Source organism: Heteronotia binoei, chromosome 6 (genome assembly GCF_032191835.1).
Source record: "Heteronotia binoei isolate CCM8104 ecotype False Entrance Well chromosome 6, APGP_CSIRO_Hbin_v1, whole genome shotgun sequence".
Classification (NCBI taxonomy): domain Eukaryota; kingdom Metazoa; phylum Chordata; class Lepidosauria; order Squamata; family Gekkonidae; genus Heteronotia; species Heteronotia binoei.
The window spans coordinates 53,150,875-53,168,000 of record NC_083228.1 but is presented as its reverse complement, the minus strand read 5'-3'; the positions used below and the strand labels follow the sequence as shown (position 1 = coordinate 53,168,000).

The 17,126-nt window shown below is 43.4% G+C and overlaps 1 protein-coding gene across 1 annotated transcript in view; it reads right to left on the bottom strand.

Annotated features, from left to right (window-relative positions):
• CPXM2 (carboxypeptidase X, M14 family member 2) overlaps positions 1-10,489 on the bottom strand; it is a 138,693-nt gene extending 128,204 nt beyond the window's left edge. The window contains exon 1 of the mRNA XM_060241456.1: positions 9,802-10,489. Coding sequence (XP_060097439.1) covers positions 9,802-10,114 — 313 coding nt within the window. The 5' untranslated portion in view covers positions 10,115-10,489. The remainder of the gene's footprint in view (positions 1-9,801) is intronic.
• Positions 10,490-17,126: the final 6,637 nt, after the last annotated feature.

Below are 17,126 nucleotides of genomic sequence, written 5' to 3'. Positions count from 1 at the left end.
CATGCTTCAGACATTAGGTTATTTTTCATGTCAAGTTACATTTCCCAAGAAGAACTAATTTCAGCCCTCACATCTATTTATAGCTACAAGTATTTAAAGAGTCTAGAAGATACCATGCTTTTATGTCTACTTCTTCAGACACACCATAAAACTGATGTCAAAGGCAGTTTTGTATGAAAGTTCATGGTCTGATAAACATGTTATTTCTACATGTATGGCATAACACTGGAGATGAAGCTACTGTCTTCTAAATGCTTAGGGAGTAGCATTAATAAAGGTCTGAAATCAGAACAAGCTGTTGTGAGCTGAAAAGTGAAAACTGTCTTCCATGGCTGGCACAGCGAATAACGTGGCAGGCTTCCTATTTTCTTTGTCAAAAACATCCAGAGAATTAGTTTAAATTCCATCTGGGACACCAAAGAGACAGTCTGTCTTTGAATTATTATGGCTAGAATGTGTCCAAAGTGCAAACATAAGTCATGATTGTCACTAATTTGAAATATAATTGACTATTACAGAAATCCAGTCCAGGTGTTTGATTCACAGCCACTGCTGCCACAAAAAACTGGAGACAATGTCCTATAGTCCTATGAGCAGTTTTCAATTCAGTGGGACTTACCTTGGAGGAAATTAGCATATGTATCTATCTCCAAACTGGAAGAAAGAAATGGACACAAGTGTTGGATTAACTAATGGGCCACTTTATTTAACTGTTAACATTAGTCAAACAGTAAGGGCCAAACTGACCTGTGGTATAAGCAAGGCCAAGGGTCGCCCAAACTCTTCCCTTGTCATATAATGGGTGAGTCATCCTGCCCTGGGCAGGAGCCATCTGGATGTGACTTGAACCTGCCGACACAGCAAATGGGAATCACCCTGAAAATCCACCCCCAGAGCCATACAACTCATAGAAAGGATCTGTCCAAGGTGGTTCCTAAAGGCAGTCAGCTTTCCTTGCCCAGAGCCATACAACCCGAGGGCTGTACTCACCAGACTCCTGTCCCGAAATATGGACTTTCCAGCTGGAGCTCACCGAACGGCATTTCTAGCCAACTAAAATCCTGCCAACATACGAAGTGACCAATCTATTTAACCACACCACCCAATCCAATTACCACCCACACAATACAAGATAAGGAAAAACATCCCTCCCATACAGCCAATGCAGAAGGGGTGAAAAATTCCTACCTGGTCCCCAAAAGGGGTGACCAGTCAAAGCCTACACTGCATATAAGGTAGGACAGTGGGCCATAAGAAGGTCAAAGATGGAGCTGGGACTGGCCAAAGCAAATTCTGACCCTGCCTCCAACCTGCCCAAAGACATTGCCACCTCTTCTTCCTTCCAAGGAGGCAAGGGCAACTCTCCAGCGTTATGGCTACAGGAGCCATCAGCCAGGGAGCCAAATTTTAAGGTTAAATCTTGTTGCTCTTAATCTCTGTAATCCAGAGTTTGATTATCTGGAATTGAAAAGAACTGATTGTTTTAGCATGTGCTGTTTGAAGATCATTTCTCCTCTCTCCTCTCCTCATGTGCAAAAGAATCAGAAACATGGTTTTTAAAATTCTGGGATCTGATTTCTAAGAGAACACTACTAATAAGATCTACTTAGAATCCATGAATTCAATACTCAAAAACCAGAAGAAGAACATTTTAATCCTGATTTAAGAGTGGCAGACCTCAAACATAGAAGTTTCAAAGGGAGATTACAATGTGAGACTGCTGAACTTGAGTTCTTTCAAAAATTTAGAACAATGCACAATCTCCTGGGGCTGAACACAGGATTCTTATCTCACTGCAGGTCCTAATTTTCTGCCCCTAAACTTTATCTTCTGCTCTAATCATGCTGATTATGATGTGCATCCCACTTCTGCATCCTGAGGTCCTTCACTGCAACACTCCTCCCACCTTCTTCTGTAAGGGCTCCACAGGATCTCCATTTCAACTTGTGTCTGATGAATGGACCATTGACTCTCAAAAGCTTTTACCCCTAAAACCTTGTTGGTCTCTAAGGTGCTACTGAACTCCCAGGCCTCTCACCTTCCAATTGGGATATAAGGACTCCATAAGATCTGCATTCCAATTTGTATCTGATGAAGAAAGCACTGACAAAGTTTATACTCCTTAAACCTTAGTCTCTAAGGTACAACTGGATTCGAATCTTGCTGTTCTACTGCAGATCAATATGGCTACCTTCTGAAACTATCAGAATCCAAATATAAATAGGGCTTTTCCACAAGAAAATAGATCAAGATGGGTAGCCATGTTAGTAAAATCAGTGAGAGAGAGAGTGAGAGAGAGAGTGAGAGAGAGAGAGAGAGAGAGAGAGAGAGAGAGAGAGAGAGAGAGTCCGATAGAACCTTAAAGACTTACAAAATCTGTGGCAGGATATGAGCTTTTATGAGTTACTGCTCACTTCTTCAGATACCCAGAAAGTGTTATTAGGACAGCACTGTAAATCGAGATACATGGCTGGATGCCGGAGCATAGTCTTTTGTCTCAAGTTCAGTAGGGTAGTGAGGGGAGACGTTTCTCTGAGGAAAAACTAGCCTGATTGATGAATCTGGCAGTCCTTCTTTTAACTCCATTTTCATGGGCTTTTGATCTTATGGCATTAGGAGAATGGATAGAAATTGCAACACTGGAGGTCACTGTGAGGTTACTATAAATTTATTAAAGGTGAGGACTCTATCTTTTGCTATTTAACTCAGGAAGGGTTTTCCTGTTTGATGGCTCTGGGATTTTCTTGAATTTTGTAAAGAGTGGATTTCAATGGCCCACAGGTAATGGTCATCTTGACTCATTTTCTTTTTGAGTGATGTCTGAGGGTTACAAGGTAAGCCAGGCAGGGTATGATCCATAACAATTTTACACCAGTTATATGAAACAGGTTTCCCATCAGATGGAATGACTAGCTTTATTTTCTTTATTAAAGAACCACACTTGCCTTTTAAAAATGACATACACCCTACTTATTTTTGCACAACTCCATAGCAGATCCCCAGTGCATAATGCCCTCAAAAGGGCATATTTGCAATAAGCATCACATTTTATTCCATGCCTGAAATCATTTATCAGGAAACTTTAGAGAAAGGCTGTGGCTTAGTGATGGAACACATGCTTCAGATGAAGACTGTCATGTTCAATCTGTGGGATGTCTTCCTGAGACTCTGGAGAGCCACAATGAATCAGAATAGATGGAGCAACAATGGCCCTGTAGATTCATATGTTCAGTTAATCTTTAGCTTTCTAACAAAGCAATCCTATGCACTGTTGTGCCTTTCTAATACAAAGCCAAACAAAATGTGATGATGGCCATGGTCAAACATTTGACCTCCGTGCAATGCATTTCTTGGAGCAGAAGGGCTTACACATCATATGATGAGACTGTATCCAAATCAAGTTGCAGAATATTATGAATCAATAGCTGGCAAAATCCTTCTCCTGTGTGGTAGACATGTAACAGGGAAAAGCATAACAATTACATAGTAATAATTCACATTAACTGAAGCAGGGGGAAACTCTAATGATATAATTAGTCATACGTTGTTGTTTTTTGTCTCTGATTCTATTGAAGTCCGAAGCTGGGGAGTGGTGACATTTATGAAAACAAAACAAATATGAAACTGGAGGAGTCAATATGTTTTTAGTTTAATGTGGAACTTCCTACATGTATATTCTTTATCTTTCTAGGGTTATACACAATACTGAAAACTCAATGTGAGATTTGAAATCAACATTTCCAAAGTTGGGAACACAATGGAATTTGTAACCCCTTCCCCTTAAAAATCTCACAGGAAAGAGACATTTTGAAATTAAGTGTCTATCATACAGCATGGAGGCATTTTGGAATAAGGAATGTTCCCTTAAATAAAATAGATCTCCCAACCCTGGCTAGATATTTTTATGCTAGGCTTACTTGGATGGAAAGCATAATTTTCATACTGCAAGTCTTCCCATGCATATTTTCCCTGCCAAGAAAATCTTTATGTTTGGGACAGAAAGAGCACATTTTGAAAAGTATTTTTTCAGGCTTCAATAAGGATTTAGTTCACTATAACCATCAAGTATCAATATGCAGCTGCATAAAAGGTCAATGGAATGTCTGACCTAAGATAGATGCTGGTCCATTAACAAAATTGGTTTATCATTATAGAATGTTCTTCCCACAGAATTTCACTTTCCTCTTTTTTACTTGTTTAAGAGGGGCTACATTCTCTGAGCCAAATCAGAGAGCCAGTTTCATGTAGTGGTTAAGAGTAGTGGATTCTAATCTGGAGAACTGGGTTTGATTCCCCACTCTTTCACATGTACCCGCTGGGTGACCTTGGGTCAGTCACAGTTCTTCAGCTGCTCTCTCAAGAGCAGTTCTCAAAGAGCTCTCTCAGTCCCACCTACCTCACAGTGTGTCTATTTTGAGGAGAGGAAGAAAAGGAGATTATAAGCCACTCTAAGGCTGGATCCACATCAGCACCTTGGGGAGGCAGCCTCCCATTGCAGAAGAAAGCTGGCATAGTGGAAAGCACCCTGGGGCGGTCAGACAGTGTTCCTGTTGCTGGAACAGAGATGGGCTCTGCGTGCCCTGAAGGAGTGGTCACACTGCTCAAGCACATGAGATGCTTCCCTGGCCAATCAGAAAGCTGGGAAAGGCAACAGGGAAGCACTTCCAAGATTTGCTACTACTTACTACCTGGTAGCTTTTTGAAGTGATAAAGCAATGATAGAGAAGGAAGTAAGGGCAGGAATGAGAAGGGACCCAGATATGTGTGTTTGAATGTGCCTTTTTAATCCAGATGTGGGGAGTTCCTGTGTCAGCCCTTATTGGCCATCTGAATTCAGCCTGAGACTCTAAGTGGAGGATAGGGCATAAATAAAATTTCTTCTTCTTCTACTTTTTGTTATTATGTCTGCCACAAGTCAGATCAGGGTTGCCCAGCTTGTTTTGCTAATGCCCCTAAGTGCTCCAAAGCCTGATTCAGTTCAGGAGTGTAGCATGGGGGAAAAGGAGTTTCAATCTCTCCCCCCGCCCTCCATTTTCCAGAGCCAAAATGGCTGCAGGAGCCCTCCCTGTTTCATGCTGCCAAGCTTAATTGGGCCCTGCAGCCCTTGGAATGTTAGTTCCCTGATGTCACATTTATCTGTAAAACTGGTTGGGGAACCCTGACTCTACTTGAGGCATGTGTACCATTGAGTTTGGAACTTTCTTTGTAATGCTTTATCAGGTTAGTGAAGAATGCGTTTTATTTTGTTCTATGGTTTTTAATAATGTGATTGTGACTGTTTTGTATCTCTGTTTCTTTTTTGTAAGCCACCCTGGGCTGAGAAAAGAAACATCTTAAATAAATCTATACAGGACATGAATAATGGGTGAAACCTTTCCATATGTAAATATTTTAAGCATAACGTGGTCATGCACATTTTATTTATTAAAACATTTACTTCCCACATTTCCTCATAGTTTAAGGTGGCTTACAATAATACATTTTCAGTTTCAACCCAAAAATAAATAACATACTCCAAATAAATAACATACCCCTTCCCCTTGAAATGATACCTGCCAATTCAGACTCCCACAAATGCCTTGGCAATACGCAGGCCTTGCAGTGCCTCCTGAAGATCTCTAAAGAGGGGGACTCTTCACATCTTCAGAGATCACACTGAACACAGCCAGAGCCATGATGGAAAGACCCAGGCTCTGGTTTATGCCAAACAAGCCACCTTAACTGGTGGGATAGCCAAGAAACAGCTGTCTGATGAACCGTAGTTGATGCATAGTGACATAAGGAAGGAGACTGTACTTCAGATGTTTGTGACATTAGATCGGCCCCTTCCCAGCCGCGCCGGCATCGCTGGCTAGAGGCTGGGGGCCGCTGTTGCCCTCCCAGAAGGAGGGAAGGCTGGCCCTGCCTCATATGGTAGCCAGGAAGGCTCGTCAGGCATGGCGTCGGGGCTATAAAGGCCCCGGCCCCGCCCAGCATGTCGCACTTGCTTTTCTGCTCTCGGCCCGCCTGCCCACCCTTTGGCAGTACATGTTTTTACCAGTCACCTTATTAGGGGCCAGGTAGGAATTTTTTCATTTTCACAGAATTGGCCCATGTGAATTTGTTTTTCGCCTACCTTGTAATGTAATGTAATGTAATGTAAAATTTTATTTATATCCCGCCCTCCCCCGCCGAAGCAGGCTCAGGGCGGCTAACAGCATTTCAAGTAAACAATACAATAATAAAAACATTAAATTCACATTAAAATTCACATTAAAACCAGTCAATAGTCAATAATTAATTAAAACATTCCTAAATTAACACTGGCGGTAAACGTTATTAATCTGGCGGTAAACATTAAATTCAGTTATTGGTGAACGCCTGTTTGAAGAGGGCGGTCTTGCAGGCCCTGCGGAACTGGTCTAAGTTCCGCAGGGCCCGCACCTCCTCTGGGAGTTGGTTCCAGAGTTGTGGGGCCGCAACGGAAAAGGCCCGAGTGCGGGTGCTTTGAAGTTTAACTTCTTTTGGCCCAGGGATATTCAGTCTGCTTTTCCCCACTGACCTCAGTGCTCTCTGGGGCTCATATGGGGAGAGACGGTCCCTCAGGTAGGTCGGTCCTTGGCCATATAGGGCTTTAAAGGTTATGACCAGCACTTTGTACTGGATCCGGTATACGATTGACAGCCAGTGCAGTCCGCGCAGCCCCGGCCGTATATGCTCCCATCTTGGGAGACCAAGTAACAGCCTGGCCGCCGCGTTCTGCACTAGCTGCAGCTCCCGAGTCCGGTACAGAGGCAGCCCCATGTAGAGAGCGTTACAGTAGTCCAATCTTGTACTGCCTGATAGTGTTAGGAGGTTTGGGGAGGAGTTTATTAGTTTGGTCGCTGGGCAGGATGAGGTATGGGCTACAGTGTTTGTTCAGGGGAGCACCTATGGCTCTGTACCAGTAGGTGCAGGTGGTCTGTATGAACTGCAGATGGGCTGTACGGCTCAATGCTGTGAGTACAGATCACGGCAAAGCCTCACCGGGGCAGATCTTTCCAGAGGGATTGATGCTGGCCTAGGTGGAGGTGGAGTTTGGGCCTGGCCGCTCAGCACCAGCCAGAATATTTGGTGCGTGCTGGGGGCAGGGTGGCTCGCCCTCTAAGGACAAGCTGGGGTCCTGCGTTTGACCCCAGGGCTTGTCCTGTTAGGCCTATACCCCTTGCCATTCTAGTTAAGTTATATTTAATAATGCGGCCCAGTTTATCCAACATACTGTGTCAGCCTCTTCTTTCCGACTGGGGGGGGGGGGGGCAACTGTCAGTCAGTGGTTGGGATCCTATTGCACAGAGCCAGAACCAAGATGGAAAAGGCCCAGATTCTGGTTGATGCCAGACAAGCCACCCTAGCAGGTGGGATAGCCAAGAAACGGCTGCCTGATGGACCATAGTTGATGCACAGGGACATAAGAAGACTGCCGTTCAGGTATTTGTAACATTACTGTCAGTCAATGGTCTGAGCAGGTCTTTCAACATAAATGATCTTGTATATATAGTAAATACATTTAAGTCTGACTGGGAACATGGAAATTTACATAGCAAGCGTTTACCTGAGGCCTGTATCCTGGTGCTATTGCCCTCATATTGCAGATTGCTAAGAAGGCTAACATCACCTATATAACGTATGGGTAAGACAAAGGAGTTAGATATGAATTGAAACTTGTTGTTTTCAGTCTACCACATTGGTTGAATAATCTACGTATGTCTAGATGTGGACAGAGGAAATGTACCACATGAAGTGTGCATTGCTAGATGTATGGCATTGTCAAGGCCCGCCAGACATTTATCACTTGTGAACACGATATGAGTGGCTCAAAAGCACAGTGACATGGGGTTTTTTTCCAGTTAGGCTGTTACAAGTTGCAACTGTTCATGTAGAAAACAAAATTCTACATGAACAATTCTACATGAACATGAAAAATTCTGAGTAGGTCCAACACTTGATGTCACCATTTGAAATCAGTAGAAGTTGGGGAGGAGGAGTTGAAATGGTCCTTTTCTTGCCTGCATGGTATTGAAAGCAGCTGCCTTTGAGCCCATCTTCTTCCATTAGTTTACTTTCATTGTGTGTATCACATATAGCTTTCAGCTATTATGAATTTTAGTCCAGCTCTCATTCAAAGCAGCTACTGATCAGTACCAGCTGCTCAGCCAAAGGGTAGGTCTCGTGTTCCTATCCTTCAGCTTTGCTTCATTCTAGCTCAAATTCAGATGATTGTTTGCAACAAACATCTAATTAATCCAACATGCCTTTAGTCCCATTGAGCTAAAAGAAAAATAAGGCTTTTTAAATACTTGCCAATTGAATTTTTTGTACACTAAACTAGTTTGCTCTTGAATGCAAGATTACAGAGGCAGGCCATTATCCCTGCAGCTAGAGTCACAGCTGTAAATTAATGTTAATGATAGCTTATCTGTATTGTCCCATACTTGTTTTTTTCTGCCCTTAGGGTAGATAATATAGTAAGCATCCTATGTAATTAATTAACATAGAAGACTCTGTTGATTAAATAGCTCAAATGAAGTGCAATATAAAACTCTCCTACACCAAAAGAGATGTTTCATGGATACTCCTTGAGGTGAGGAGACAGAACATTAACATTGTTACATGTCTGGAAGGCAAGACTGGTACAAGCAGATGTGGGTTTAAAATACAGGAGTTCTCTAAAGACTGTGCTATAGCAGCACATTTCTTCCACAGTGCTCCAGTGTACCTCATGAAATCAGTCCTAAAAGGACACATCTGTATTGGACACCCCATCATGTTCATTGTCCCTCACTTGAGTATGTCACTGTCCTTCCAAAAACAGAACAAGAAACAGTGCTGTAAGGATACCTGTACTACAGAAGTCTTGAATGAAAATACAGTGAACACAACCAATCTAGGTCCACAAGCCTGGATCCTGGATGCAACAAACTCTGGCAACAAATCTTCTTCTCAGGCATGTGTTACCTTGGGTGGCAAAGTACTCTTTTAGCTACCTTGACTCATCACAGATCTTTACAGTGAGGATAAATTAAGGAAGAATGGGAAAGCACCTCATGTACTGAAGTATAATAGAAATGCCTGTGTGATCTAGCTAGCTACCTGCTGAGGCCATCAAAGAGCAGAAAAAAGCAGCCAGACAGTCCTCCATTTTGCCTGGATAATAAAATATGCCCTTATATGCTGTTAGATTTTGTATCTTAAGCCATTTAAACTTATTTTGCTTTTTAAAGTAAACTAATTTGAGAACTAATTTGGACTTGTTTTGAAAAGTAGCATAGAAGTTGTCATTAGATGAGTATACCATCACTGGCTGAATTCATATACTGCATTGCACTTTGTCACACAAGAGAAGTCATAACAGAAACTTAGTGAATGAAAATATTCCTTTACATCTTCAAAAGACTTTAATATTGACAGTTATTCACATGCCAAACTGTGAAATAAATTCTAGACTCCTCTCCTAAACCTGGGACACAGACTTTGAGTCCCAAAGTCACTTCATTTCTGTTTCCTTATAATATAACCTTCTTTCAATTAACTGTTCTATACGATTATGAAGGGGGTGGGATCTGTGTGCTAGTTGTGTGTTTGAGTAGGAAAACTTTTCTAGATTGCATTTAGAAAGTCATAGACATTTTGATTCTTCCAAAATCTATGAAGGCTGAAGTTAAAATTAGAATTTCCAATTAACATGGTCACTGTAGCTGCTTTTATACTTATGATGTATGAGGAAAAAATCCCTCTGAAACCCATCTGAAATTTCAGCCTTTGCATGTGAAAGAGAAAAGTTACCTGGTGGTGTCTGGAGAGTAGATTTATCTTTTCTGTTGGCTTTCTTTGATTTTAACTCCTTCTTGGCTGGTCTAAATTGTGAGGGCTCTTCTGTCTCTGCAGGAAGCTCTGTTTCTTCTTTTGGCTGTTCTGTGAATAGTGAAAATTCATCATCAGGATCGGGAAAAGAATAATAATGATCCCTGTTGATGATTTCCTGTAGGTAGTAATCCTGCTCTTCCATAGGTAGACCCCATATTGTAACCCCCAGCAGTGCCCGACCAAAAACCCAGAGCACAAGAAAGAGCTGAGATTTCTTGCAGAGTGGAATCATTTTTAAAAAGGAAAAAAGCTCCTTTGTGAATAATATCCAATTTAGGTTCAACGGAGAGGAAAAACAGAACTCTTGGCAGCTAGTAAATTCCCAGGATAAAGAGCACCGTTTGGGATAAGAGCTTCTGCTTTGGACTAGTTTTCAAAAGTTGCAAGTAATGAAGTGAGAGTGAGGTGGAAGGAGGGAGGGAGGGTACAGCCCAAGATCCATGTGATCACCAGGGCTCCCCAGCCAGACACATCTGCAGGCGTACAGTAGAAGAGCAAGCTGACACTTGGCAGGTGTGATTCTCTTAAGCCTTGATAATGTCTTTTCTTCTCCGCTTCACTCTTTTCCCCCAGCCTGTGAAAACTTTATCAGCTCTTGCTTCATGAGATGTGGTGGGTTTAGTCCTCAGTCCAATGCTGAGCAAAAACACTGTTTATTCAAATAAATTTTAAAAAAATTGGCCACAAGCCTTAGCATATCGTCTCTTGCCAGCACTTTGTGTAAAACTGTGTGTTCAGAGAAAAGAATGAAAGGGGAAATGTTTTCTCCTGTGGTTTATGGGATTTTGCCTCCTAAAGAATATTAAGATTGTGTTCAGATTATACAAAAGAAAAACATGCTTGTGAAAATTCCTTCTCCTCCTACAGTTTGATAGAAAACAGGTGCAGACAATCAACAGCATAGAAAGGCTTATATTTTCTCGTTCATATTGTCTCTCCACTAAGTAAACTTTTTCTGGGTCTAGAGGTTAATAGTCAGGATATTGGGCACAAATAGTATTTTTCTGTCTCTGGCACGTCAAGATTTTCATCTAAACCTGTTCTTCTGTTTATTATTTTAGGCTCTTTCCGTTCAACTTTTGTACTTATCTGGTGGTCCTGGATAACAGCTCATTTACCCAAAGCCTTCATTTCCCAGAAACTATTCAAAACATTTCCACTTCAGGAATTTTCAAAACAGAAATACAAGTTGAAAGCATTTGAAAATGCTTCTCACCTTCCCAAAGGCATTTTGCTAAATAAATATTAAAGGCTAGCACTTCACTCTCTTCAGGGGTCCAACCACCCCTTTCATAAAATAAAATATATAACTTTCAAGAACTCAGTTGATTTTTTGCAATGCTCGTATTTGTCAGTTGAATTCCAGTACCATACATATTCTGATTCACATTCTAAAGTTACATCAGTTTTTGGGGTCTTGAATCAAGTCTGGGTACTAGTGAACACATTTGAGATAGGTAATTTGTCCCGTGTACATACCTTGGCCTGAATCCATTCTACACAGACTTACTCCAGAATTACTGTTCATTTCAAGCTAATTGAAATATGGAGGAATAACACATATACTTTATAAAATGCATTATTTTGGACTGCAGGCTTTGTTTGATTACTCGCACATGACCAAAGAATAAATATGTGACTTCCCCATCCTGCAGTCCAAAATAGAACTGTCCAGGACTATATATGCAGTGGCACATAAATAGTTGTTTGTGTATGTTTCTTTTTTTAAGTTCTAAGCTATACATTCTGAAATGCTCCCTCCCAAACAGGTAGTTGGTTGAATTACTGCCATTACGCTGTCCATTACAGTGAAAACAAAGACAAAATTTTATATGTAGACCACTGAATGAGACCCATCAATCTACATACCAAAGCAGAGTGTCATGCATTTGAAGTTGAAGGTTGTGTAAGAAGTTCATTAGTTCCTTGTGAAAAACAAATCAACCAAACTTGTACTCCCAAAGCAGTGAAAATCGCAGAAAAAGAATACATCTATATATCTTTGGGGTCAGGCAGCAATCTTTCTCTGGGCCAGTTTTGCCAGGGATCCTGGAGAGGTTTTGTGTGTATGCGTGTGTGCCATCTTCTAGGCTTGGAGCACGGGTTCCTGGGTGTGTGTTTAAGGAGGATATACTTGTGAATTTCCTGCATTGTTAAGGGGGTTGAACTAGATGACCCTGGAGGTCCCATCCAACTCTATGATTCTATGATCTATCTAATTTCCAACTGTGTTCCTTATGTGGAGATACTTATTTCCGCATATGGGGGGCACATGGAAGTAAAGAGATTTTTTCGCACAGTTGGGTTACTCCCCAGGGTTGCAAAAAATGCAAAACCTTTTTTTAAAGAATACCAGGGGTTAAATGCCCCCATTTAAAAAAAAAAGTTGTCAGCACATGCACAGAAAACACACTGTCTGGAGTCAGCATCCCCCAGTCCAAACTTGGAGCTTCACTCAGAGCCTGGCCTCCTCACAACTGGCAAAATAGCCCTGGAGCTGCAGCAGGGGACACTGCTGCCACCAGGTCCCTCCCAGGTGACCAGCTTCCTTGCATCTAGAAAAACAATGCCAAAGTCACAGAAAGGGACTCCTGGAGAACTGACACTCAGCCTCCTGGAGTCCTGTGGAGGTCATCCTGGATATCCAACTAGGTACAGGGCAGGACTCATGAGACTCCAATCAAAGATTTGGGGCTATGGCGGTTGACAGAGTCCACATAAGGGAATGGGCTTAGTGGGTTGAAAGAGAAACAAGGAGGATTCTCTTAAGGAGGGAGAGAGAAACAGAAAGAAGGATGGATTGGCTTTGGGAGGAGAAAAACAGAAACAAGAAGGGTTGTCTGAGGGAGAGAAATAGAAAGAAGGGGGGTTGTCTGGGAAGGGAGAGAGAGAAAGATTAGGGGATTGTGTGTTGGGGGAGAGAAAGAAAGAATGGAAGATTGTCTGAGGGAGGGGAGAGAAAGAAAAAGAAGAGGGGGAGATTGTGGGGAAAATAAATAGGGAAGAGAAAGAGGGAGAAGACTGGGAATATTTTGGGAAGAGGACATTGAGAAGGGCTGGGGTCAGAGAGGGGTGAGACATACAAGAGTGAGAGGAGAAATGAGATAAGAAAGGATTTCTAGAGAAGGGGGTAGGAAGGAAAGCTGACATAGAAACGGTGAGAGGAGAAGGGGAGGTGATAGATAAAGGGTGGGTGCAGAAAGACAGAGAAGGGAACTTTGACAGAGAAGGGGGGAGAGGGTAGCAAAGATGGGGGAATGCCCCCTCCCCACAATTTTCTTGCAGGTCTCTCCTTGTACAAACATAATACCGAGATTAAAGATACTTTGTTTCTATATAATGTTACACATTTAAAATCGCAATAATTAGAATTAGCCATCACACTTTTTTATTAATTGTTCACTAATTTAAAATACCAGCATTAACTCTTTGAGGTGGTACATATGATTTCGGGTGGATACTGCTCACATCTACTGTGTAATCCAAAAAGTCTATCATGGGTACCCCCAGCAAACATTTCTCCCACTTTACTTTAAGGCCCGCCTCATTGCATTGCTGGAGCACTGCATGGAGGCGGAAAGCAAATTCTTCTTCTGTGGCCACAGCGATCAGCTCATTGTCAAAGAATGGCTGGACCCCGGGGATGCCTCTTAAATGTCCATTAAGTTCTGAAAGATCCCCGGGACCATGCTGACCTCGAACTGAAGGCGCTTGACTCAGAAAGCACCCCGGTGTGTGATGATGGTTTGAGCCTCCGCCGTGGTGACGTCCCTGGGGAGCTGCTGGTATGCTTGAGCCAAGTCCAGCTTGCCAAAAATTTTGGTGCCTGCTAAGGAAGCCAGGACATGGTTGATCACTGGGACCGGGTATGAGTGGTCCTGCAACGCCTTATTAATTGTGCATTTGTAGTCCACACAGCTGCGGACGCTGCCATTGGGCTTCATTGGTGTGATGATAGGGGTCTCCCATCATGTGTTGGTGACCGCTCCAAGACCCCTTGCTCCACAAGGCGATCTAGTTCCTCTACAATTTTAGGCTTCAGAGCGAAGGGTACTGGCTGGGTCTTCAGCTGTATGGGCTGCACATTGGGGTTAATTTGTAAGGACACAGGGAGTCGAGTTTTAATACCTAGAATACCATCAAATACTGATGGGAACTCTCTACTAGTGGGTGTGTTATGGATTCCCGTCACCTGGATTTCCAAGGGAGCAAACCAAGCCCAGCCTAATAAACCACTGAGATCCCACTCGGTCACCAACAAGGGAAGGGTCCCTGAGAATTTCCTGTATTTTACATTGACCACCCTGGTGCTTAGAATGCCAATCACCCATTTCTTGAAGTCCAGGATGATGACGGGGGATGGTTGCAACCACCACCACCACCACCCCGGCACAGTTTCTTAAGGGTCTGGGCTGAGATGATTGTATGGGTGGCCCCCAAGTCAATTTCCATTTTGCATGGAGTGCCCTCAATGAATACCATTGTTTTAAGCTTATCTGGGGATGGCATTGTAATTTTGCATACTTGTCCGACTGATGTGGTGAGGGCATAGACATCCTCCATGAGGGCGACCTTGTGGCATCGGCCATTCTTGTGCTGGGTTGCACTCTCTTTGGTTGGGCGAGTCGCCTTGGAGTGGCAGACTCACGCCAGTTGTCCCTTCTTTTAGTACTGGTGACAGACGGAGTCCCAGAACTTGCAAGAGTGGTGCTCATGTGGCTCCCCGCAGCTAGCACACTCCTGAACAGGCGTAGTCTTGGTCACACGTGGCAACTGGCACGTCAAAGCCTCATGGTGGAGCTTGTGAGCATCATCTCCCCTCAAGTCCTCTGAGTCCGACAATGAGGATGCAGCTTGATATGTGGAGGCCATTGCTTGCTCCTTCCGTGATTTCTCATACATCGTTGCCTCCTTGATTGCCTTGGCAAGGTCGGTGTCATCTTTACCAAGCAGCTTCCGCTGAAGCTTCTCATCCCACGACCCAAAGATGAACCAGTCCCTCAGAGCCTCAGCCAGCTGGGGAAAGTCACAGCAGAGCGACAACCGGTGCAGGGCAGAAACATAGTCCCCCACAGACTCGTTGGGTCACTGGTGACACTCGGAGAAATCGAAGCAGCAGGACAGGACCATTGGCTGTGGTGCAAAGTGGGTCATGAGAGTTAAAATGATGTCATCGAAGGCAGCTGCCTTGACCATGATGGGTGCCATTAGACTCTGTGCCAACTCCAAGGTGTTTATGCTGCAAGAGCTGAGCAGCAGCGCCTTCTTCTTGGGCCCCTCGACCTTGTAGTATTCAATGTAGTTCTCCAGATGCTCCAGCCAGGTCTCCCGTCACTCGGGGCTGGCGACATCAAACTCTGGAATCATTCCTGGTGTAGCAGCCATTTTGTCAGCGATGGCAGTGTGGGGCAGGAAGCTGGATGTGGATGCAGTGAGGCACGATGCGGTGCCAGGTGCTGGGCTCGCTCACCAGGATTCCATCCTCATCGCCACTATAATGTAATCGGTTCCATGCAATGAAGAGGTGAGGTGATAGTGAACATAGCTCTTTTATTAGTACAGCATAATATATTACTACCCTCAAAGACTGAAGACTGGGCCAACACACCAACTATATATACACTCAAGGTTCCCGTGCTAGCATGCTAATGGACCATTCAAACCAGCAGGGGGCCCATGATAGGAGCAGGATAGCAGGGATTTGAATTCTGCTGCCCATTGTTCCCAAGTCCGCAAGCTCAGTCTTCCAGGATCCAATGAGCCAAGCAAGAACTCCATATAATGAGCACAATTCTGATCACATATATAACATCCAGGGAGCCCTGTGGTGCAGAGTGGTAAAGCTGCAGTACTGCAGTCCTAAGCTCTGCTCACGACCTGAGTTCGATCCCAGTGGAAGCTGGGTTCAGGTAGCTGGCTCAAGGTTGACTCAGCCTTCCATCCTTCCAAGGTCGGTAATATGAGTACCCAGCTTGCTTGGGGGGAAAGTGTAGATGACTGGGGAAGGTCATGGCAAAACACCTTGTTAAAAAAAAGTCTGCCATCAAAACGTGAAAGCAATGTCACCTCAGAGTCAGAAATGACTGGTGCTTGCACAGGGGACTACCTTTACCTTTTTATATAACATCATGCTTTGGCCACAAAATACTGCTAAAAATAACATCCCCCTCCCTTGAAAGCAGGAGAATGTTTTTTGTTCCTCAGTACTTGAGATCTGCAGTAAATTGTGAACTATAAAATAGAACTACATTTTTTTTAAAACTCAGGGTTTCCCCACACACGCACAATAGCCATTTATTCCTGCTGTCAACAGCTGCTTACCACCACAGGGATAGTAAACTTTAAAAGTCCTTTTGAAAAATACAATGAAATCTGTGCTTAAACTTTGGGGCCATGCTTTTAAGAAGCCAATGTCACATGAGGTGCTCTTTCTCCATAATTTTGAAAACCTAAAAGCTGATCTCCAGCTGTTTTATAAGTCAAATGCTTTAAAGGCAGGTTTCCATTCGTGTATAGCAGATTCCTGTAGAAACAGCTTTCCAACATAAGTCTACTCAAATGCTTAGCTGAGGCAAAGGCAACCGTTTTTGATATATGTACTAGAAAACATCATCATCATCTAAAACGTCACATTTTGATCCATTACAGATTGCCCAATGCAGAAAACATCAGAAAATGAAAAACATTTCAAACATTAAAAATATTTCAAAACATGGGAAACAGTGTTTAAAACACAAATATATAAAAATTGTTTAAAAACCGGTGGGTGCCATAGAGCAGCCGCGGAGATTGACCACACCCCATTTCCTCAAATGAAACCACAAGGGGTTGAATGAGCCTATTCAGATATGGCGTGGGAGATCTAGCCAATCCGGGAGGTGACTGGCTGGCCAGGTAGGGCAGCAAACACCATTACCAAATCAATCTCTCCCGAAGCAAGCTTCCCACCCACCCACCCACCCTCTTGGTAAGACCATGTGAGATTAGCTAGTCACCAGTTATGGGACTGAGCAGGAATTTTTTGGGCCTCACTCTGATTGGTCAAAGAGGGGACCTTTTTTCACCTGCTCCACATGGTCAAAGGGGATGAGGCATAAATAGTCCTGGTGTCACTGGTTAGGCCCTGACTGGGAAGGCGGGAAAAGCATGGGTTAAAAGGATTTGGAACTGGCAAGCACCCTGAGATATCAGCTATGGAGGAGGGTCCTCAATTGGGCTACTTAGAGGCTTGGCAGTCCAGGTTG